This window comes from Lytechinus variegatus, chromosome 13 (assembly GCF_018143015.1).
Source record: "Lytechinus variegatus isolate NC3 chromosome 13, Lvar_3.0, whole genome shotgun sequence".
NCBI classification, from domain to species: Eukaryota; Metazoa; Echinodermata; class Echinoidea; order Temnopleuroida; family Toxopneustidae; genus Lytechinus; species Lytechinus variegatus.
The window spans coordinates 25,422,244-25,448,410 of NC_054752.1; the positions used below are offsets into that span (position 1 = coordinate 25,422,244).

Below are 26,167 nucleotides of genomic sequence, written 5' to 3' on the forward strand. Positions count from 1 at the left end.
GATTGAATATAAAAAATAAACTTTGCCGGTTTTGCGAGGGTGGGTCGGGTTAAGGCATACAACTATTCCAATGCCTATGCCGACACTTTCATATACTTACTGGATGTTGTTTGTTCTGAGTGAGATTTCCAGGTCTCGAAGATTCTGCGTTGACGTGTCAAACATCTTTCTTCTCGTTCTCTGTAAGGGTACAAAATGGCCCCCAAATCAAGAGTTAGTACACTTTCATTATCACTGGGCATGTGTGTCTCACTTCAGTGGCGTATCTTGGGGAAGCCAAGGGGCACGAGCCTCATGCCTCACTATTAAAGGGGTGCAAATATGTAAAGTAGAGGAAAAGGATTCTTTTGAAAAGGGAAAAAAAATTAGGTGGCCATCTTCCTCAAGTGTATTGAAATTGGAAGTAGCACAATTTTGGTGCATGCCAATAAGTGTCACAGTCATATGAGTGGATGAAATTTAAGCACTGGCCCCCAAGCATGAGAGCTTGGAATGGGTGCAATTTTAGCAGTTGCCCCGCAGGCTCTCCTTCCCCTCCCCTAGATACGCCACTGCCCTATTTACTAGAGGTTTCCAACCAAGAAGAGGAATTACAAGTTATGAATATCTATGCAAATATGCATGTATCAATAAAGATACAAAGAAGTGGAACTGTAGAATTTGATTAAATTAATCATCAACAGAAATGCCAGCGTAGTCAGGGTGTTACTCTCGATTGCAAAATGCTGCTTCACGCCTTCCTGGATGTTTGGTGGAATGCATTTTTGCAAAGAAAGCAAACAAAAGTACTAACTCACCACTTGAGTAGCTCTCCATTTCATTAATCATTTTGGGATGAAATTTATCATGGGCAAGTTTCACCTACAGTATGAGCTTTAAGAGGGCAATTTTTCATGAGTACTCGTTTAAAATCCTAATAAAATGAAATATCAAAATTCTTCATTTACTGATACAGAAATGTTATACTTCTGAACTGATACCGAAAGGCCTAATTATACTTGGTTGGAAACACTTGTAATAGGGTATGATATAAAACTAATGATTCCCTGAAAATAAGCATCAAGCAATGTTGGTGATACATGTACATGTAGGTGAGACAAATTCAAATTAATAATTTCAGGAAATCATTAGTTTGTGTATTATTAGTGAAATCATATCAACTACAATGTAGGCCAATATGAATAATAAACAAATGTCAGTAAATGTTAGAATTAGCAAAATCATAATAAATGTTCATATCAAATTGAAATGAATCAAACAAATTTAGAGTGATATGATGCTCATTAAAAAAACAAATTCCACAATGAAATTTGTTTCAATTATTTAAATTAGTAAAAAAAGGAAGTTAAAGGACAAGTCCCCCTGACGAAAAAATTATTTGAATAAGAAGAGAGGAATTCAACAAGCATAACACTGAAAATTTCATCAAAATCAGATGTAAAATAAGAAAGTTATTACATTTTAAAGTTTTGCTAAATTTCACAAAACAGTTATATGCACATCCTGGTCAGTATGCACATGAGGAGACTGATGACACCATCCACTCACTATTTTCATTTTCAAGTTTAACAGTGATTGATTCTTCAATGAACATGTGGATTGTGGAATTAGCATTCTTTAATATTTTATGGTTCAGTCAAGTTGGTCCTTATTGTCAAATACATGTATGTAAATATGAACTATTGTATAATTCAAATGATAAAAATCAAAAGAAATGTGAGTTGATGATGTCATCAGTCTCCTCATTTGCATCCCGACCAGGATGTGCTTATAACTGTTTTGTGAAATGAAGCAAAACTTTAACTAGTTTGATTTTTCTCTACTTATTCAAATCAACTTTTTGCTGGGGTAGTTTGGACCTTTAAATACCCTCTAGCAAATTGTACTGCTCAGTGCAGATTGAATATGTAGGGCCTACTACATGCAAATTGCAAACAAGGTGAAAAAAATATCTAAAGATGAAGTGTGGCATTTACTTCTAATATTTCACAAGTGTCTTGTCTGCCTATCAAGCTCTCTTTTCGAATTATTTTGATAGAAATGCAGTCATAAAGAAAGAACCTATCCTTGATCGTTTTTTTTTACCAAGCCAGGAAACCCCAACCCACACAGAGAAATAGAAACGTAACCTCTTGACTCTAAAAGGAAACGTCTCTAATAACTACTTCAAACTTTAATATAATGCATTTTATACAAGTTGTCACTCTGAAAATGACAAACAAAAGAAACCAAACCAAAACTAAACAACACAACACCAAACAAATGCAGTTGCTAGGACCAAAGAGGGTTTAAGCGATATCACATTCCACCACAAAATTGCCATCATTCTCAGTTCAGCTAAATTGTTGTATTACTTTTTGAATTAAAACTATAGGCAAAGTAGAGTATTATTAAAATAATATGCTAACATCAAGGTCTTAGGTGACACAAGATAAACAAATGGGGGGAGGGTGCATTATATCTTGTCTGATCATTGTACACTAATATGGCATAAAAGTGTTGGTGCAGTGTTGCTTTAAGTCAAGCTTTGGAATGCTTCACTTGAGACAGTTTGGGAACATTCTTATCGCCAAAATGAAAGAGGTCCTCACAAGAACATGTCTTTTTACATGAAAAATGATATTTCAAAACAAGAAAGTATTCTGCTCCAGGCTCCAACAGTCTTGGGTTTTCTTACTCCCAAAGGAGTCTGGGAAGACAGGAAATAACAATTTGTCTCCATAGGACAGTCTGATAGTTCATCCCCGACACCATCATGTTATAATGTTTTATGTCATTATTTGAGGAAAAGTCTGTAGAAAAGGCTACATGTAAATGGTGTTACTTAGTCTTCCTATAACAGGCTCATATAGGCAATCAATCACCCCAATTTCGATATTTCCTAACATTTTCAATGGCCTATGGCAATAACACAGAGAGGATGGAGGGGGGGGGGGGTGGGGGGAGGGGGCTACTTCAGACAAGTTACCAGGTAAATGGATTATACTTCAACATACAGGCACATTGCTTGTTACCTACATAACATCAACTTTAAAATCATTGGCAAGAACTTCTAGTCACGAGGCTTTTGATGGGAAATCGATGGTTTGACAAACTGACAGGGCTCTTTCTTGTTGACCGTTATGGCCTATTTACTGCGTGTATTTCAACAGAGTTGAAAAGTGAAGAAATAGGATGGGGGCTTTGAGTTAGCAATTTTTTTTTAAAGAGCCACCCTTCAAATAATGTATCTGCCCATGGGTCCAAGTACATTAAATCTTGGAATATAATACAGGGATTTCTTAGCAGCCCTTCCAAAATAAATTTGAGTTCTTATACTGACGCCAGACAGGGTAGGGTTGTGGAGTAACTGTGCAAAACAATTATAAAAGCCATTGATTACATCTTGGAAAAAAAATTGACGGTTTACTCAAGTTTGAAATTGCGTTTAAACCAGAGGTATTAAGGCCTACCATCCCTTTTTATATTTGAAGGCACAGACTTTTTTAATTCTTAAGGATGATTTCAATAATTTGTTTTCTCATCAAATAAACTCATAATTCCATATCAAAACGAGCCATAAAACCTGCTCGGCTCCGAGTCATTGGTACTTATTACCGATATCATTGACAACTCCTGATTGATGATACTACTTTGAATGAACCATAAGGCGAGCATTCTTGCTTGACCAGTCAGCCAATTAGTATACCAATATATTCATCACAAGTATAAGCCCCCAACGGCCCATGGGACCTGGAATTAATCCTGCCTTCATCCTTAATGGAGATTGCTTTTACTTGTATCTGACTCCATATAGATAAGTAGATTTATCTATTTCCTCCCATTCCATGTGATTAATATGAATGGCCATTTTTCAAATGTACACTGTATTTAAGTTTTTAAAAGGGTGTAATACCGTGACAGCAGTTTTGAAATATTTACATGGAAAATAAATGCAATGCTGTTTTCTTTTAAAAAAACACACATTTTAAACAGTATTGGTATCCAGGAATGCATCAAAGCCTTGTCTCTGTGGTAATTTATGTATACCTTTTGAGATTAGATAATTGCACACAATTTAATTCAGTGTATTCACTTTGAGTCTTATGGAATAATGCTTATAACAATAATGATAATTGTCAAATGATAATCAAATTGCATTTTAGCAAGGATAGAATTTTTTAAATAAAAAATCAAAGTACAGTATTGCAGTGAGTTTGATTACTACAATTTATATGTGGATGATTATATATATAAACAAAAGAGAAGGCCTATTTCACGATCTATACATATTTCTTTGTGATGATATGTGACTACTGATTAATAGTTGGTTGGTTAATTGATAAATAACTGCTAAGATGAACACTGTATATCAAGTCTAGTGAAAACGTTTCAAGAGTACCATGTATTAACATGTAACACAAAAATATATAGAGAAACTATTAGGATAACAAAATAATTTAGGGGAAACGTGCTTGGGGTACAGAGTGAAAACAAACAAATTATAGGTAACAAGGAAATACATAAAGAGAAAAGATACAGAAACCAGTGTCTGGGTGGCATCAATCCATGGAATGCGAGAAAAGCTAGCAAGTGCGTGTATATGTGAAACATAAAGACGAGTACAGGCTGACAGACGAACTGACAAACAGACAGACATAAAAAAATATGTCTGCTAACATGCTATCTCACCAATATACTTTACCACAAACGTATAAGCCACACCAATACAAGGGGGACTGTAGCCGTGCTTATATAAAGCCTACGCACAACCACCACACATTATCTAGCGTGAGCGGTTTACGTAGTTGAGGTACGGGTAGTAAATATTGAACAGGACTGCTCGGGAATGCGATTGATACCTTAAAACTACCGACCTTGGACGTGTTCCCCGGCTCCATTACTTTCCGAATCCTTGCGATGTATTGTTCGGGTGGCGCTTTGGCACTGACCTTTTCCTGAAAAATGGAAAGAAATGAGAAAGATATATCTTAAGTAAATAGAACAATATCTGAAGTTTTTTTTTCCATTTCATTCCTGTGCTCATTTTCCTCTTATGAAGTGATGGTAATCTGAAAATCATTTTTATTTGTTTCAATAAATTGATTAACTTTGATTTGTATCTATGAGTGTACGACTGGCAAACTTTGAATTTGGCAAAGCTGGGGTGCACGTACAGTACCCATTGTTGCCTTCAATGCAATAGGTAAAAAAAAACACAATTCTGGAAGGCGATGGATTTTAAGGAAGGAAAAAATGGAAGGTTGAGAAGATCTCTCAATAAGGATGTTAGCTGAACATGTGGCCTTCCTGATAATATGCTTTTATAGTAACACCTCTGTTACTTAATGTGACATTTCCTTCAAAACCACACTAACCCTTCAAACCAACATTGACATAAAGGAGTTGAAAGGAGACTTATCAAAACTTAGGAGACTTCAAAACTATAGAGTAAACAAAAAAACTTTTATACCATTATGCTACAACGAAATCACGGGGTACTATAGTTCCTAACAGCCACACCACTCATTACACATAAAATGGCAAAAATTTACACTGAAAACATTAAAACTGCAGTTAACAATTTCTTTTAAAGTCCAAATAGGCTGCAAAATGAATCTCCAAAGGCAGAAAATATCACAACTGTTTGCAATTATGGAGTCCTATTCTCTTGAATTTTTTATTTTCCTACAATAATGATAACTAGGTTTTATCATCTAAATCATAGAAATTGAGGCATGGAAAATGCAAAATTTATGAGTGTAGCATTAGGGACCCCTTCCGTTCCGCCAGCAAAATCAAGGTGTTTGGAAAAAATGGCAGGAAAATCATTTTAGTGAGTTTTGTGCTATTTTCTTCTTCCATGGTGGATTCAATCTTTGAAATATCGACCAAAAATTAAAGTTAGTCGTTTTCTCCATATATTCAAACTAACGTAACTTTGATCATGTGTAAACAAAGTACCCAGTTGGTCCCTCTCCCTACTCCATCCAACTAAAAGTAGATTTGAATTTTTTTTAAAAGAGAGAAAACCACACTGGAAAACAATCGAAAATGTAATCGAAAGTAAACAGGAAATCATGAGTAATCTGCTTTCACATTAGAAGAATATCAGATTATTTTTATATTTTTTGTGATGGTAGGAGTTTGAAAGCACATTGTATTCTTCTCTAGATTTCATGAGACACTGTATTATCTTAAATAGTCTTAGGTGTGTTTAATGTCCATTTCAACTTTAAACAGCAACATGAATCATGATTGAAAACTAAATTCCAAAACACAGAATACATACACGATTAGCAGTACACCATTCAGTGTCGAAAATATAAAGCCATACGTCTTTAAATTTCCCTCTTTCGTTAGCGCAGCTTTAGGGCTCAGTTTGACCAATCACGAGAAAGGTCAGTTCTGGCACCTGTTTGTGTAGGCTTCCACTGTGAGAGCAAATTTAAAGACGTTCCAAAACGCAAGTGTGTTCAATGTTGCATTCACGACGCTCAAAGACGTAAATTTGAGCTGAACACGTTTACAAACGCATCTTGTTTGATGTTTAAATTTTCCTCCGAATCATGATTTGAAAGACGTTTACTTTTACGACCGGGAATAGTGGACACTGAACACACCCTTTGTTTCTCGTTATATCTGCGTTTTGTAATCATGTTTTCAATCATGATCCATTATTCCGTTTTAATTTGGAAACCGACATTGAACACACCCTTAGTGTATTGCTTGACATGGCAGAGAATGGCTTAAGCACAAGAAAAGGCCATGTGAAACATTTTATTCAAATGGTATTGACCATCTACCAGAGCTGCATGCATTTTAAAAACTAGAACAAGTTTTCCCTGTAAGACGAAACCAACAAATGGCTGCAGCTGGGAATAAAATCAAACCTACCATGCATAAATGCATTTTGTATCAAGATTGATTTTCGAGTGGACACAAAGTAGTTCTCCATTGTATAAAGAGGTTTGTTCTTTTTTTATCTTGAGCCTGTATCACATTTTCCCCAGATCGATACCATACATGCTTGTAAGTATTGAAAACAGGCATGATATGACTCCCTTTCAAGCTAATAAGATGGATGTTGCAACTATATTTATTTATGTATATTTATATATAATCTTACCTGCAATCAATCTAAAGTTTGCAATTTATTGGCAGATCTAAATGATTGATTTGGGAACCAAGAATAGACTTACAAATTGTTTGCATGTACCTTGCCCCATCTCAAGTCTTTGGCTTCATAGTTACTTTTTTTTTCTTTTCGCTCTTTTATGATGCCTTTACAGAAGTTTTAAAAACCGTTTTCCATGGGGTAATTTCAACTCCCCCCTTCCCTTAATAGTTTTCAAAGTTCAAACCCTTCCAAATCTAGTTTGATCCCTTTACCATAGAGCTAATAGCTCTATGCTTTGACAATTCCATGACAAACATGAACTTCCTTGTGTCATTGTTATATCAAATATTAGATATCAAAAAGTCATATTTGACATTCTTCCTTTCTGTTATTCTAATCTATTCTCTTTTTACTGGATTGACTAATACCTCTGGACTTGTCTCGCTGGCTGGCTTCGGAAACGTACAGGAAAAGAAACATGCATATACCTTTCCTGCCAGAAGCTTTCAGTGTGTAAAGGTTATTCTGCTCATAGTGGGTGAGGTCTAGGAGCAGATGTTGTATTACAACTGGTTCATTGTCTGTTTGCTAACTCAAAGTTAATCCAGGCTAAATTTAATATATGACCATGTTCAAGGATGGACTATAAAGAGAAAGACTGGTTTATATTTAGCCTGCGCCTCCCATTAGCCCCCTATGTCCCCATGTTGATCTTCACATTGATCTATATTCTAAACAGTAAACTTTTTTCCTTCTCAGGAGGAACATTCATACACTAAATATAGGTTTTCATTTTAATAGGACTGCTCAAATCATCTGGAGTAAGATAGCAACTACCAAATTGAAAATACCATGTAATTATCATCAATTGGAAATAAATGAAACACAATATTTAGAACAGTATACAATTCAGAGATATTCACATTTAAATGTCAGAAAACCTAACCTAAAAATATGTACAGGTATTTCCGGTACTTTTTTTCTAACTGAGAAAAAAGTCATGCAAATACATATAGGCCTTGTGTTCTCAAATTTTTTGGCTATAATTTTTTTATCTCACCTTGTTCATGCTTACTGTTAAATTATAGGAGCTTGAGGGGAGAGGCTGACTACTATCCATAAGGGTTGAAAAAAAATATTTTTTCAAAGTGCTTTTTTTCACATTTGGGTTATTGCTGAAGTTTTGGGGGCTAGTTCTCTCATTTCAAATGGCCCCTCCCCTTGACGAATTTTGTCACTACGCTTCTGCGCAATTTTTTCTACCACGCTGTACGCCGCTAGCCGACCTTTCACTTTCAAGTCTTGTGCGTCGTTTGAGACCAAATTTGCGATGCTTGGGTACCATTGGTCCCCCAGTATATCCTGGTCTGAAATAGCCCACTTAATTCAGGGTTTAAAGCACAATTAGTTTATATCATAAAGTAAATTATGCGAATATCCTAATTCTGCCATATGCAGTGTTGATTTGTCTGAATAATACCGGTACTTTCTCCGGTATAGAACTTGGGGTGACTTGGTAGTTGCCCAAAGCATTCATTTACATGGTAGAGGTTTTTATTGGGGGGGATTACAGGTATTTGAACTCTCATGATAATTTTTTTTTTTTGGGGGGGAGGGGAGGCACATCATCCTCATGTATTTCCTACAAGGCTATCGAAAACTATTCAAGGGATCGGATGACAACCTTGCATATGAAGAAGTCTAATCGTAGCATGGATCTACTACTGCCACGTAAGACTAGTCCAAACAAGAAGTGGACCCTAGACCTAGCTTCCCTAGCCCAGCTCCCCGGTAGCTTGTCACAGGAACTGCATCCAGTAAGAACAGGAACCGGGAAAAGGAACCGGAATTAGGATAAGTCTAGAGGTAGGGCACGCTGATAGGGCCAGTAAGCATGGTGGGAAAAAGTGTCAGGGCCACTTCACTTTCAATGGCGTTGATAACTATTGGAGGCAGAGTAATAATCAAACCAAATCATCAATATAACTGTACAGGCCTTTATAATTGAGAGTGACCAAAATGTATACCTGAGTAAGCCTATTTTGAACTTCAAAAGAATTTTAGTGAAATCAAATAAGCAGGTACCAAATATTTGAGGATGACCTTGCCTATAGAGTAGACCCATTTGGTTTGGGGAATTTTTTTTACTGGAGGTTCTGATTAAATGCATCATCAAAATTAATTCATGTACCGACATAGCAGCAAACCTAGTCAATTGCATAACCAACTGCAAGTGATCTATTCTTCTTTGGAAGCCCCAATAATCTAAAATCTGGTTTATTCTTAAGAATAAAGGCCACCGCACACCTTACGACCCGACTGGTCGGCGACTGGCTTGCGACTGGGTGAGGGGAAATGTGACGTCACAGCTTTTGTCAGCTTGAGAGTCGCAGACCGGTCAGAGACAGGTCGCAAGGAAAATCGGAAGTATATGACATGTTGAATCGCAAGCTCGATCCAACTTCCAGCCAATCAGACATCAAGGTTGCACGATGCGTACATGATAAACAACGCACATACGTAGTAGTAAGCGCACTTTCTCAGTTGCTATGCAAAAAGCAAAAAGCGCCTGCATGAGTCGCAGATCAGATCACAAGGTGTGCGGTGTCGAGGCTTATGACCACCTTGCGATTCATCTCCCCTCACTCAGTCGCAAGCCAGTCGCCGACCAGTCGTGTCGTAAGGTGTGCGGTGGCCTTACGATCTTGAATTGTAGAAGACTTTAGTGAAAAGAAATACATGTTAGTATGGAAATACATAATTTAAAAAATCAAGATGTCATGACATAACCCCTCCCCCCCTCCCCTCCAATTTCAAATAGTGATGGCAATGTTAGCAATATGTTGAAAACATAGTAATGTACCATTATCAACAATTCATTTATATCCAATGGCTTCTTAGTCATTATATTTCCTTTCAAATTTAGAAATTCATTTTACTTTGAAAGAATATGCCTATACCAATTCAAATTAACATCCCACAAAGTGAAACATACAAATGGACATTTTCAAAGCCCTTGCACTTAAAATCTCCACTGTACGAGTGTAACTGCATCTGTCAAAAACTCCTCAGACAAATATTATTCTTTTTCAGAGGACAAATGGAAACATGTCCAGCTGAGTTTCTCCAAGAGTTCATCAAGCTCAAGATATTTGCTCCCTCCAAATCCATTAATCTATCATGATACCTAAAAACCTTGAACAACATTTACCAAGCATCCTGTTTTTAGTCACTCTCACCAAAAAACATACTTCATTTTTTTTCTCTCTCAGAATCCGAGCAGTTGTTATGGTGGGGGCAAGGAAGGCAATGATGAATGTTCATTCCCCTTTGGTAACTATTATGGGCATTCTTCACTTTAGCTTAGAGAAATTCTCTTACATTTTAGTAACATTACACAGGAAAAATCAAATTAAGCAGGGAACATTACAATGGGTGCTATGGGCAATTTGCCCCCCCCCCCCCCCTCCTTGAAAAAAATCCCTTACCAGGCACTTATCCAGGGGAGGCAAAGGAGCACAAGGAGGATACTGTACCCATCCCCAATAAATGAGAGAGAAAGAACCCCCCCCCCTCTGCATGAAATAATGGATATGCACATATTAATAAAAGCCCTAAGCTGAACAAAGCCCCCTATTAATTCATACTAGATTTATCCTAAAAGTAAATTGGCATGAACAAAATGGAAATAGATCATGCTTTTATTTTTGGATCAAATTTTACATGAACAAAACCATCTTGTCATTTCATGATGGCGTGCATGGCGACACCTTTCTTTTCATCCAAAACAATAAGTCTTCAAGTGATTATAATTTCATTTTTTTTTTGTCATTTATAGCTTCTCAATGTAATTCATGTTTCCGTCACAAAGTCTTTGCTATTTACATACAATAATTCGTGAGGATATGAGGATACATTATTAATATCCTAAGCATTGGTGGGATTCAAGGTGATTAGTGTGAATGACATTTTATAATCTATACTCTTCTCAAAAGATTATTGTTCAACAATCATATACATTGATATTCTTATGTTTAGGTAGTCACATGAAAACAGAGTTTGCATCCACTATCCACATTGTCTAACTGCCATTTCGTTCACTAGACTATATACCTGTTGGTCTTGTCGGACCAAGTGATAATTGGGCAAAATGAATGAACAGAGAATGGGTATAAGACCAACTGGTTTATGAGACGAAATGGTCAAAGATGACCTGGTAATTAGACAAAGTGATTATTGGACCAAATGATTATTGGACCAAATGTTGGACAGAATGACATTAGACTATTAAAATGAATGGAGATGATGTAATGAGTGGACGAGTTGGCAATAGACGAATCGGCAGTTTACCTTCTTTCCAGACGGTCTCATTCCAACTTTTTCTACTAATTAGTTGTACTTTGTCATTATGAAACTTTGGTTTATAACAGTTCAAAGTGGTGTAAGACCATGTAGACATCTAATGAGATGGGCAGGTCATTAGCCTCAGGTGGAAATGAGACCAAATGGTGTATGGGAAAAAGGGCGTTTGTCTACATTTGCCACTCTCCACCCAGGTGTAGTAAATGTGTATCCTGTAGGAATTCCTTGAATGCTCTAGCGCCCAATCAGGTAGCCGTGCTAAGGTCCGGGTAATAGTATGCAGTGCTTTAGAAACAGCGCTTTGTAAATGTTGCGTATTATTATCATTATTATTATCAAAAGGCAACTCGACCAAATATTCAGTAGACAATGAAAATGAAGTAGGGTGAGGCCTATTGGGATGAGATTGAAAACAAAGTAGACAAAGTGGTGTACAATGTAGACCTAGTAGCAACTTACAGAAAATCATGATCATTTCCTTCCTTAACCTCTTGATGACTGAATTGTATCAGATATTTTGTACTGTACACGAACCATTATGCTCCAGCATTTAATGAGTTAATTCAAATTAATAATCTTACCTGATCACAAATCAGGTCCCATTTCTTCTCATCGTTATACTGCCGTAGAAGCTTGGCTTTTTCTGGGGGTAAATCCATTTGAGCCTGTAAAATATAAAGAAAATTGATTTTTTTTTAAATATGTGTGTTCTTCGGTAAAAGTTACTTGTCATTCCTTTCACTGCATTTTATTTCATTGATGTTTGTAATACATCAAAAATGGGCATAAATAATGTATACAAATTGTGCCAATAAGTTTTAAGAATCAGTTTTAAGCTGACCTTATTACTGTATATCTCATATTGGAACTATCCTACTAAATTTGATAATTTTGGTCATTATCTTTTTTACAAGTTCCTGGAATATCAAGTAGAGTCTTTCAATTTCATCATTTTACTGCTATTAAATTCAAGTATTTTTTGTGTTTTGTGTCCAAATAAAGTATACATTTCAAAATCTTGAAGAAAATCTGAGTCATATCAAAATCTGATAAAATGGAATTTGACTTTTAATACAAGTGAATTACTCATAAAAAACATTTGCACCTCAATTTGAGGTGCAAATGTTTTTTATGACTAATTCAAATGTTCCTTTATTTAGATTAGTCACATGTTTGTCAATTATTTGGCTTGCATCCATGGCGACAAATAAATGAACGTCGTGATGCAATACATAAAAATCTATTCATAGTCTCATTTCACAGTTTTATTTTGAGATATCCAGGAGGGTGTTTCACAAAGATTTAAGTATGACTTAGAGTCACATTTAAATGCCTAGTTGCGTGTGGTATAAAAGGCATGACCACAACGGTCAGATCATGCAAAGAGGACACGCATTACTGCGTATTGATCCATTAGATTGCGTGTTGCATTTCAGATACACGTCGCCATTTTAGTGCGATTTAAGTCATACTTAAATCTTTGTGAAACACCCCCCATGACTTGAGTCTCAATAATCTTCAAAATAAAATCAAATAGGATAATCAATAGATTTATTGATCAATTCATTTCAATGAAAATAATAACAGTTCCAAATAAATTTGTTTAGTATAAGAGCATTATTCATATACATAGACATAATATTCAGTTATCTCACTGTTTTATAATGTAAAAATGAATGCAATGATTAAGCTGTAAAAAAAACAATTATGAAACACATTACAGTTACAATTACTCCAAACTTTCTGCGTGGGTGCTGTAAAATCAATAGATGTTCAATGATCAGATCTACTAAAAGGAAATTACAAGTTCTATTAAATATGAATAAAAATGTTTATTAGCAAGCCAAGAAGTATAAATGATTTGCTCCTGACAATGTATACAATTTCAGGAGTTTAAAGAGAAAATTATAAGAATGGACAATGTAAAACCTAAATGGGAATAAAGTGAAAAAGAAATAAAAATCTTGAATTCGATAATTCACAATATGACAAATATATTAGTGAAATGCCTTAAAATCTAATCATTGACAGTTCAAATGACAAAGACATTAGAAATATCACAGTATAATTAATCTCCATGATACAATAATAATAAACAGTTGATGTTGTAACCAAACGCGTGGGAGTAGAAGTTACGCATAGAACTCTGTATGACAAAAGGAATGAAATATATTTGAAGCAAGACTTTATTATCATGGTGTTAAAACTCAAATATTAGTTTTCAACATGATAGTAAAATCAAATTTAAAATAGAACTATGAGATTTATAAAAACATATTCTGCAACAAAAGATATCATATGCTGAGCTGTAAATAATTTTTGAAAAATACATAAGTATACATTGTATTGATAGAAAGAATACCCAAAAGGGCATCGCAATGAAAATTTAATACAACAAAATGAGGGAGGGGAAAAATCAAATAAAATCAAAATTATTTGGTTAATGGTCCATTGAACACTCTGAATTCATTACATGTTCATTATTAAGCCGAATCATCTGCAAAACAAAGGAAATATCATGCATGAAACAAAAAAGGTTAGCGAACACAGCCCTGAGGGGCTGATGCCTATAAGACAGAGGTCAATGAACCTCAGTGGCCATCTATCAACAAACTATGACCTAAGGTGGAAGTGTCTTCAGTATAGTGATACTGGAAAAACAAATCACAGAAAAACAGAAATATGTGCCCTCGCAATGAGGACAGATCTGATTATATTCATTTAACAGACAAGGTAGGCTGCTGACCTTAATAATATGTGTATATTTACTGAAGGAAAATCTATGCTTAAAGTATTCTGTTAAACAAATTACTGTGGTTTTGTGGGATAATCAAGGATGTCAACAATAAAATGAAGAGGTCAATTTCAAATGCCATTCAACAATTGATAAAAACTATATATAATGGTATCAGACAGTCATTCATTTTATAGGAGTCTGTATGTTGGGACAAATAGTGCTAAACTCGCTTTTGGAGTCAACCATACATGTAGGAAAATGTACTCACTAATGCAACTGAAAATACTAACTCGGCAGAGGGGATGTGCATAGTTACATGTACATGTACGTTGTGTGTGGGAATGCCTTATTAAAATATTTTGTGCCAAAGCATTGTAGTGTACATGACAAATGTTGTAAGTGCCCCTTTAAACAACCATATTATTATCATTTGATATCTAGACAAACATATAGGCTTAGGTCTACATTGATTAGCAATTTTGGCCATACAGAAAGGTTCTCAACTATGTAGTTTTGTACAGTCTGCAATATATTTCTTGTGTAGTATCTCTCAGAGCAAATTGCGATGCAATACCAGGAAAATTATTCCTTGGAGTATGAAAGATGAATTTGTTACTTTTTGGAATTGAAGTCTAAACAAAGTCTAAACGATGACTTTTCTGGGGACTTAGCTTGTAGTGGCTTTATCATGGACAAAATTCCAGTTATTAATCATAATTATGTCATCAATGTCGACCACAAAATGTTTTTAAACTCTTCAGTAGGGCCTGTAGGCTTTTCATATTTTGTTTAGTATACGGTGTACTGTACATTCATATAAAGCAAGCATGCCACTTAAAATTTCCTAAAGTCATAAATCTCATAAATTTACAGTCATTTCTGAACGAATAGAAAACAAACTTGAATTTAAACATTTTCGCCAAATTTGGTCATGGACATGGTTGTGCTTGAGACAGTAACAAATTCTGAGCACATGACATAAATCACAATTACAAGAAGGAAAAAAATCGGAGTGGCATCCACACAATCGTGTCAAACATTTGTCAGAACAGGCAATGTCTATCAATCATCTAGAAGCGTAATTCAATTTCCAGTAAAAATAAACACAAACAAATTATTTTCTCAATAACTTTGATTTATCAAATTATATGTGATTGGAACAGACATTAATTTGGTTGAAAATTTGAAATGAACTTGAACTCCCCAATGCTTAAAAAAAATTGAGGACAGTTTAATCATTTGAAATCATTGTTCAGCAGAAGTATCACAATCAATAAAATATAGCCAACCACCACGCTCTCTTTCTATTTCTTTCTTCAAAGCTGGGAGGGGGAATTTCATGCATTTTCATGTTTGTCAGAATATCCGTGAACATGAGTTTTACCTTATAAGGGTATTCTCTCTAGAAATATCACATGCATGTTGGGGTTTCAAATTTCATGTTAGTTAACTTCGAACACAAACACAAAGCAGCTTTGGAAAGAACAAAGACTGTTGATATGATACCCTACTGACGAACATACTGAACTGTCATGCTGGTTGGCGTGTCAAAGGTCGTTTGGGGACATGCTGTGAATTCTGGGATAGTATTTTGCTAAATGGGCCCACCCTCTCCCTGGGAGCATCTGGATATCATTAGCTCCTTGTATTAACTGTGTAACAATGATGAAAAGATAAACGGCGTTATAAAGTTGTCAGAAGGAGAGGACTGATGTTAAAGGACACGTCAAAGAAAGGAAAGAAAATAATAGAAGGCCTAACAAGTTAACGGGAATGGTCACATATGACTGGTCACCATTAATATCCAACAAGCAACAACAACAACATGGGTGTATTTCACACCAGCCTAAATCCAGAGAAATTGTTCAGTACACACAGTAAAAAATGCAGTTTACAATCTTAAAAAAAACACAGTTAATTTCTATATGAACTAAACAGTGATTGCTATAAAAACATTTTTAAATGAGTCTTTAACATTTCACACAACCATACTTTATTAAATATGGGAGGGAAATTAGACGTTATTTTCATAGAGAAGTAGTTGTATAGGTGCATTTAGTTCTTACCTCACCTCTTGCTTAAGCTATTTATTATTAAGTAATTCTTGTCTGAAATATGAATTCACAATAGTATTGCAATTATGGAGTAACTTTGAATGCTAATTAACAGAAAAGTCAGAAATGTGTTCAAAGAACCTTCAAATTATGAAAACCTGCATATATAATAAAAGCAAGGAAATTCTATTTAATTTCATATTTTCTATTCGAAACAGAACCTCCTAGCCTAGGTAAAACTAAATGTCAATTAAAAAAAAGTGCAATGTGTTTCATATGAGACCATTATATAATAAACTTTACCATAAATCAAATGTAGCTTTTTTTTAATTTCAGACCTATTTGGCATGACAACTTATAAACGCATGAAGATTGTGAATAAGCTGGGATTAAAAGGGAAACCATTTTGCTTGAAAAGATATCCTATTGGATTATCATTGGCCTTACCATGCTAATATTTTTAACCTAAAAAGAGATGGGAACATCCTACAAGATTGGATTTAGCTTTAATAAATGTATGACAGCCTGAAGGATAAAGTTAAACCCAACATGATGTCAACCTATCATGTTGGCCAAGTATCTCCAGCTCAACATGCTACCAACAAGGCATTATATGAAACATAGTAGACCTTATGCATATGGGGGTGGTATGATTTTTTTTAAACCAAAAACATGCTGTCAAACACATCTGAATATCCCAAGGATGTTCCATAATGATACTCTATTCTCATGAACTGGCTCTAATTGCTGAGAGGAGAGCAGTAGCAACGATGTCATGCACTGTCCATGCAAATGGCCAATGATGGTTGTCTTCAGAATGGCAGCTCTGTCCATACCAGTATTAGCTGCAATACAGGTCATACATATAATCGCGAATGGACTGGCTGTGAAGAGAAAGTCAAGAGAAGGAAAGGGGAAATTGGACTGATTAAGAAAGACAATGACAGAGAGTGAGGGAGGGAGAGAGACAGCCAGAGAGGGGGAGGGAGGAAGAGAGAAGTAGAGAGCAGAGGTAATAAACTGGTCATTAGGATAAACCCTGCAGAAGATGGCTCCAGACAAGAATCAAGAAAACGTCACCATGGTGACAATTTGATGAATAATACCGATGAGTGTAGGTCGTCTTCAGGTAGATTACCTATACAGGAACTTCTTCAGAGGAAGAGAGAGAGAATCATATTGATTAGGTTAAGGTAAGTTAATAATTCAAACAAATATCACAAAATACTGTTTACTCGAGTCTTGACCCAGTCCACAGCATCGAAAAGGCCAAAGAAGCTGGCTGAGTCTGCTAACTGCAAGCATGGTGAGTGTCTAGAATATTGGCCGAGTTTTTGACTTGTACTGTAGTTACTTGCATTTGAAGGGAAGATTACTGACAGTGTCTGGGAACCTCCTTGATCAGGTTAACATCAAGAGTGGGTACATAACTGCATCTGTACTGCTGGAACTGATTTGGGAGACCAAAATGTTAGATCTTAAAGCATACATGTACATAGAGGACAAGAAAAGAATATCAACCTGGTGTTGGCTGGAATCTTACCTGGTACTGCTGCCATGTATCCATCTGCTTTCTGCGATTCAAAAAGATTTCACTAGGAATACTCTCAATGATATGCACACTGTGCACCCTCTTCTCGAGGGCAGAGTTCTTGCGGCCCTTGGAGGACCTGTATTGCACTGAAGATCGGTGAGCCATACGGGGCTGAGTCCCTGTGCTACCGCTGCTACTTCCATTACTGCTTCTCGTGCTGCTTCCACTAATACTTGCAGCACACTGTGCGTGGCCATTGCTTAGTCCACCATTTTGATCCAACAAGGCACAAGGACTTGGCTTATGAGTGATCCAAGTGTCCAAGGGAGTCGTAGGAGATTCTGGCCCTGTTGAACTTGCTGAAGATGACTGCCCCATAGTTTAATAGCTTAATGGCTTACTTGTATTCTCCAAGTTATTATGTTAAATTCTTCCAGAACTGCCACAGTTCTGTAACAATGCCCAATCTCACAGTGCTGTCACATTTCTGTCTTTCTTGAAGAGGGGCATAAACACATGAAAATACTAATAATTGGAAATTTCTCGAAGTTGAGGGTTCATTCCCGTTAACTGAACTCAGCTACCCAAGACATGACTATTCCATTTTGCTTAGTGACGTGCATGGACATTGGGGATAATTCGATAGGGTACTGCCAGCACTCATCCCACCGCCGCCACCAGTTATCATGCCATCATCCAGGAAAGCTGGTATATCCACTTTGACTTAAAAAATCACAAAAACCACTTCCACTGCCACTCAACACTCTTCTATCTTGCAGCGGAAACTTATCTTTGACGCCGTCCAGCATCCAATTTCACCATCCAACAATCTCCGGCCGTGGCAAATTATTCTCCACCAACACCTCCTTTTAGCGAGCGTCATAAGTTCCACGCATTTCAATTGATACCATATCTGACACAAGCTTCAAAAGACCCGACTATTGTTGCAGATATCGATTTGATTATGTCATTTGACTGCGATGGGCTGTTCTCCTCCTATCTTGAATTGAATGAAATAGACGGTCATGGGCAAAGTTGGAGGAGAGAACAATATAAGTCATGTGTATGCGACTGTACATGTATATGGACTGTTCAACGTCTTGTTCTATACTGTACTGTAGTTTGTCATGCGAAGAAGATTCGGTTTTCATCAGTACTTTCTGTGACAAAGAAGATGAAGAATGAGTGTTTCAGAAAAATATTACAGAATCTAACAAATCAAATATTCCCAACCCTTAATTTAGTCTGTCTTAAGCCTGAGTGAACATCAATTCTTTTATAATTTTTTTTTATAAATTTTCTATAGTGTTAGCTTTCACTCTTTAAAACATCTAAACCATTTGGAAAATCCTGATATTTCAAAACAGCTACAGTGCTTTACCAATAGTAAGTTATAATATTGTCTTAAAGTTATTCCTACAATAATCAGGGCTTATATTATTTACTTTTCTTAATATAGTAAACATGTACCAGTATGGGAATTAAAATGCAATCAAATAATTTCTATACTAGATGACTTCAAGTCTGGGTCCCTTCTTTGCAATCATGTTAACATTTATTAATCTTTATAAGAACATCATTCACTCAATATCAAGTGAACAAGTCTTTGGGAATCTATATGGCATCCTTAATGAATATTTCAACAATCACACCAGGACTGACACTTAAGAAAAGAGTGGGAGACTGAGATAACCGAAATGCAGGGCTCTTCTTTCAGAGTTTAATGAATACAATAGAGTCAGTAAATTACTGCTGAAATTTTCCTGAACAGAATTTTGACAACCCAAAGAAAAGAAAAATGCTAAGATTTGTTATGCGTCCCACACAAGCCACAACTCCACCTGAGCTGATTTTGTGAATCTTGATTCACAAAAGAAACGGCTATTCTTGCACTAAACCACAGAAATCTCCTAAATACCAGCAATGGACAATTCCAATAGATGTGCTTCAGAACATTCAAGACAGTTATCACCACAAGGTTTTAAAGAAAATCAATAGCAGTAGAAAAGTGTATATCTTTGGGAACACCTTCCAAGGCTAAGAAGGGCACACAAGGGCATTTTCTAATACACTGTAATTATCATTTCTTCATACTCGACTGTAAGACCCATGTAAACAGTAAAGTGGAAAATATGGAGTCAATCATTTATCAAGACACCAACATTATTTCTTCATCTTACATAGTGAAAATCCAGAAATCCAACCCTAAAAATTAAATGCCAGGCGCAGGATGGAAGTAACATTGGTCCAATCACCATCGTCATGTTCCAGAATATCAATCCTGATTACACACACTGCACAGAGCACAACAGAGGCAGAGAGGTAACCAGTAGGCCAACATCTACATGTACAAGGTCATTCTCAGTGATGAAGAAGTCCATCCTTGTCATTTTTTTCCCAAACATGGGCTCCCAGTTCCATGGCTTCAGTTCCCTTAGCTGAGCTGTTTACTTGCCATTAAAGTTAAAAGCAGAAAAGCGAAATAATCGATATTTCCTCCTCTATTGAGGATGTTGTCTTCCTGACCCATTCAAATCGATACTGTTTATGACCTGACACTGGCCTTACTCAACTGACCAATTATAATGACCATTAGACCTAAATGACCAGCTAATGTCACAACAAACATCCTGGAATTTTTGGTGGAGGTGATAATCAGTGCTTCTTTGAAAGATTGCTTTCTAATCCTCTGCCATTTATACTTATATGAAACAAAAGCAAATACAGGAAGCCTGAATACTGTGTGCTTCTGGCTGCAAGATACTGGTATCAAGAAAGGAACTAATTTCGAGATCTCATGGCCTCAAGTCAGGCATCGTGTCTCGGGGTGTTACAGCTTTAGTTTCAAATGCATTTTGAATGTTTTGAACTTAAGCTTTTCAGAGCTGCTGTTCACGAGGAAACAGTTTATTCTCAGCAATCCCAGCTTTAAATTGTGCAATATTGGAGTGACATGAACAATGAAAATAATTGGCCTGGATGCTGGATCCGTGCTAACCATAAACTGGATTAAGTGTACTAAAGCCTAAATGTACGAACCCCATTTCCCCAACACCAATTATTGCGCTTTCTGAACAGCAGATGCAGGATTGTACCAAAAAGCATAGAGCCGGAATACATGTAGCTCTATGAATACAGCAATGCAAGGTCTTCCTTCTATTAGAGCAAAGGTATTAACAGAAGCTTTCCTTACAAGGGACATGCACTTGAAGTAAAACCCAAATAATGCCATACCTAAGAATATCTTGCAAATAAACAGGCCAAACTAAATAGGGGATTCATTCTGCCATGTTACAGAATAATCTGCCAAAATGAAAATGAAATTTTGAAAAGAATCTAAAGCGAAAGCCCAACGCATTGTAAAACAAAACACATAAAAAAGGCTAAAGACATGACAAAGTGAAAGAACATCGTATTATCTGATTACAATGTACTTAGTGCTGACTCTTATTGTAGCAATTTCTGCTTCTATTTACAGAAACAAATACATGCAATTAAGATGGGGAATTCCACATGATTTGAAATATGCTTTTGAAATATTCCATAATATGGAAATACTATAGCAGCGAGAGTAAGACCTCATTCAGGATATTCCACAAACAGGATCATATACATTTAGTTTATAGCCCTATGCAATTGTATCAATTACATGTAATATCGAGGCGGATGTTACTAAAGGTATAACATTCGCATCCTCTTACAAATGATGAACGGAACAATGCAGGCCTGAAGGCTGTACAAATGAACCATCATGGTTAGTTTCTTGTCTTTGAAATAGGCCTATCTGGAAATCATTCCAGGGGCACAGAAGATCACCGTTGCTCCTGAAGACAACAAATTGGTCTTTACAGGCAGGTTTCTGGGCCTTAAATTTCAGTATTTCATACATGTATTCAACAAAGTTCTCCAGTGAGTCCAAACACACCTACACACTTGATTTACCATCCTTTTATGTAGGCCTACATACAAAATTGCCGACCATAGTGATTTGAAACGACTGCCAAATATAACAAGAAGTTGCATTGGCAATCTTACCAAAAAAAGCAAGATTCATATTTCCTTATAAATAATGTTATCGGAATCTCTGAAAATTCATATGCAGTTCATTTTCTACAGAACTTTAATTACATACAGTGTTATGCCTACCACAAGTTCTACACCTAATTACAGGTTTATTTCTTTCCAATTTGCATGCATTGTTGAATTGAAATCAAAACTGTTCTTGCTGGTGACAAAATGAAGAAAAATGCAGTTTTTCAAGACAAAGGGTAAAGTCCTTATCAAGATGGGAGGAAGAAATCGGACGAAACATGAAATATCTCCATATAATACGTATTAAATTGAGATGAAAATGCAGTGGTATTGCTAAAGGCAATGATGAAAATGCAGGGTTTCAATTAGAAAGCCAAGGCGATGGAAAGCCAAGGCCGGGAAAGCCAAATGTATTTGGCTTGAAATGCAATGCCCCTCAAATGGCATTGGAGATTTTGGTGTGCCCATATTTCATTTTGTTTTAATTCGAATTGTAAAAATGAGGTCTTCTCAAAAACGGCCTTGCCCAAAGAAAGAAAAAAAGAGATATTCAAGGCATGAACAGGAGATATATAATACTCACTTTGGCTTTTCTCCATTCAAATTTGCTGCTTTTGACTGATAGTGAATATTACGAATCATAAATCACCTAACATTAGCAAGGATGGATTTCAGTGAGTATCTCTTGTATGAAATGTAACTGCAAGCAGAGTCATTATAAAGGTTTAGTGTCACACAAACCGTTCATCGTATCGTCCTATCATCAATAAATCACACTTTGTAGGATGTTAATGTATCAGGCTCACACATACAAATTACAGGAAATCCCTTCTGGGCCACAGTGGTTGTCTATACAGAAATTACATATTTCCTCAATAATGGTACTCTTAAAATTACACGTATGATTTTTTTTTTTTAAATTGAATTTTAAATAACATTTCTACTGTTTTCTACGACTTAAAGGATTTCCATTAATCATCCTATCACAATTCAGTGGTGAAATTTCATTTAAAAAACAGCATAACCTCTTGCAGTTAAAATGGAATAACAATTCATTTTCTCTCATTTTTTATAGCTACATGTAGCATGCAAGAGTGTTTATAGATCTGGTGTTCTGTTCTTTAAGACGAAAAGCCTTTTATTGGCACAAATTTCAGGTTTTTGTAAATTCAATAGATTTTCTCCATTCCAGCAAATTCTAATAATGCATGAGCCTGGAACAACAAATAATCTGTATCATAAACTCAACTGTTCTACACTCTTTTACAGAAATATAGGTTTGTACGATTCACCTTTTTTATAAGGCATTTTGGTGCTGGGGAAAGAAATCCAGGGCATGTTTTCCACGGAAAGGGTTCGTGTATATGAGCGACGAGACGCTCCTTACACTCCAGGAAATTCAATCTAACTTTTTCCAGATGATGATGATATCCTAGCCTGACGCTGAATCATCTCCTTCCCATCAAATAAAGACCTACTTTTTCATTTGATTTTATTTCTCATTTAAGGATTCAGCATCGCAAATTCTCCAGAAATATTGAAAAAAGGGAACAATCCTGAATTTACAGAGATTCACTTGTATGAATAAAAAGAACAAATGGGTAGAATGGCTCTAACTAATCTGCTTTTATTGTTAGCACTTATAACATCGAAGTTCAGATGAGTGTCTCTAAAATATAGGCCTGCATGTACTGTATACATGTATCATCACAATCCCTGAATCATGGCTTGCCATACAGTACACAATGTAGCCTAGATGCACTTCCTCCACTCTCTGTAGAGCATTCCAACAAGAGTTTCCAAACAAACTTGCTAGGCATACTTTAAAGGATCAGTTGGAAGTTATTCTATCAAGAAAATATTATCCTAGAAGTGAAAATATTCATGCTATTTTTAGAGCATAATACTTTATTCTATAAAATAGCAGTGGTCACACAAACAAAACATCAATTTTTGTTGTTTAAGTCACATAAAAACAATCCGACTCCAAACCATAAAAAAAAAATTACATAATAATAGCTTAAATCTGGTTTCATTGGTGTAACTGTAGCATTCACAAGAGAGAAAACTTCTACAACCTTAAAAGACTTCTTCTCAAAGTAAATTGTGGAAGTCCGGCTGTCGGACAAGCCTATACAGAGTATAGATGGTCATTAGGTTAGATATCGTTGAAGAATTTACAATCATAATTGGCCAAAGGGGGCTGCAGAGGACTTTAATTAATGAGGAAGTGGCAAGGAAGTACTCAGGAGTACATGAAGGTATGGAGAACCGAAAGGTACACATGTACCAGGTATGAAAAGCCAAAATGAACATGGATGTGTAATTTCTCATTTCTGCTTTGCATGTCTAGAACACCTGCTGAGATGTAACATGAGTGGAATGCATGCATGCAGAGTAATGTAGGCCTACATCCATCAGGCTTACAGTACAGCGGCTGCATCATGCCATCATTGATTATGCAATGAACATTGTCATATGTATTAAACTGTATGAAATTTAAAAGTGATAAGGCCTCTTCTGCAACAGCTGAGAGACAGAGAGAGAAGGAAGGGGGTGCCTTAACAACAATTTGAGTGGGTTTTGTTTTTTAAATGTAGGCCTACATAAATTATTTATAGACTTCCTGCCTTATAAATGATATTGATGTATTTCCTCATTCCACATAAATACTTCAACGATTAAACATACAGGCCTAAGCACCGATGTAGGCCAATATCAACAAATCTGTTCAGTCCTTTCAATTTTTCACCAAACAATATTACAATACTAAAGACTACATTGTAATTGAAACACGTACAAAACGAGTTTAATGGTCTTCAACAAGGCAACAAAGGAGAGTTCTAGCTCTATGGTTCTAGCATGAAAACAACTTGCACTTCTTATAAACTTATGTAAATGACCTCTTTTGTTTCCAAACTTGAAGGTCAATTAGAGAAAAAGTAATCAATAATGTATGACGGAGGTCTGAGGCCACGTTCCTTCCCATACCACTTTGCCATTCAATCATTTTCTATTCGAAATACATTAAAAGGTCGTGGGTCCTCGATGATAATAAGCTGTATCTTCCCAATAGAATCCACATCATCTCCTTAAACCTTTCTCCCACTCCAAAGTATCTCTGTGATCATCCCCTTCATCTCAAATACCAGCCCCGTCCATATCAATCCACCCTCTTTTTTAATAAATAAATACAAGGCAGCGTACCCTACACAAATAAAAGTCAATTGGTCTGATACATGTTCCTTATCAACATAATCATGCTATCCAAATATACACATCTTCGAGTCTTCCCTGCCATCGCAAATTGCCGATGCGCCCGGTGCAGTTCAGTGCACTCGTAAGGAACAGTCGATATTCATTTCTGCCTCGCCGAACAAGACATGCGACGTACGAACGTTCTTCCCCCATGCTGCATTCGCCCAGAGTCCTAGGGTGATTTTACCTCTGAGCGGTTTGAATCAATTCTTAAAGGACAAGTCCACCCCAACAAAATCTTGATTTGAATAAAAAGAGAAAAATTCAACAAGCATAACACTGAAAATTTCATCAAAATTGGATGTAAAATAAGAAAGTTATGGCATTTTAAAATTTCGCTTCATTTCACAAAACAGTGATATGCACATGTCGGTCGGTATGCAAATGAGGGAACTGATGACATCACTCACTCACTATTTCTTTTGTATTTTATTATATGAAATATGAAATATTTTGATTTTCTTGTCATTGTGATGTGAAATGAAGTTTCATTCCTCCCCGAACACGTGGAATTCCATTATTTTAACATTTTGTGCTTCAGGCAAAGAGATCCTAATCATCAAATTTGTAAAAATTGAAATATTGTATAATCAAACAATAAAAAACAAAAGAAATAGTGAGTGAGTGACGTCATTGACTCTCTCATTTGGATGTAACTGGCTCGTTCATTTAATTATTTTGTTAAAAATAAGCAAAACTTTGGAATGTCATAACTTTCTTATTTTACATCCGATTTTGATGAAATTTTCAGCAGTGTGCTTGTCTGATTTTTCTCTATTGATTCAAATCAACATTTTTCTGGGGTGGACTTGACCTTTAAAATGGGAAGGCAGGATGACTGTAAAGGGTTGGCAGCAACAGCAGAATTTTGTGGTTAATTTCACGGTTAATAGAATAGGCACTGTGAGTGAATCGTGTCCCATTGCCATTTCTACTGTGTGAGCTCCACTTAAGATATGTCGTTCAACTTTTATTGAAAAACCCAGGCCCCTTTTCTTTCCGGTGCCACCAAGAGACTGCAATATAACCTCAAGTTTGAATGTTCTGCGATCAGTTCTCATTGACAGAAAAGGATTGCAACAGGACAATAA

The 26,167-nt window shown here is 36.0% G+C and overlaps 1 protein-coding gene across 1 annotated transcript in view; it reads right to left on the bottom strand.

The window, feature by feature from the left end:
* The window catches only part of LOC121425983 (formin-like protein 2), a 70,918-nt gene that overhangs the window by 37,614 nt on the left and 7,137 nt on the right, over positions 1-26,167 (bottom strand). Inside the window, exons 2-5 of the mRNA XM_041622112.1 lie at positions 17,796-18,946; positions 12,043-12,126; positions 4,842-4,937; positions 101-180 (exon numbers count right to left, since the gene is read on the bottom strand). Of these exons, the coding sequence (XP_041478046.1) occupies positions 101-180; positions 4,842-4,937; positions 12,043-12,126; positions 17,796-18,164 (629 nt within the window). The 5' untranslated portion in view covers positions 18,165-18,946. The remainder of the gene's footprint in view (positions 1-100; positions 181-4,841; positions 4,938-12,042; positions 12,127-17,795; positions 18,947-26,167) is intronic.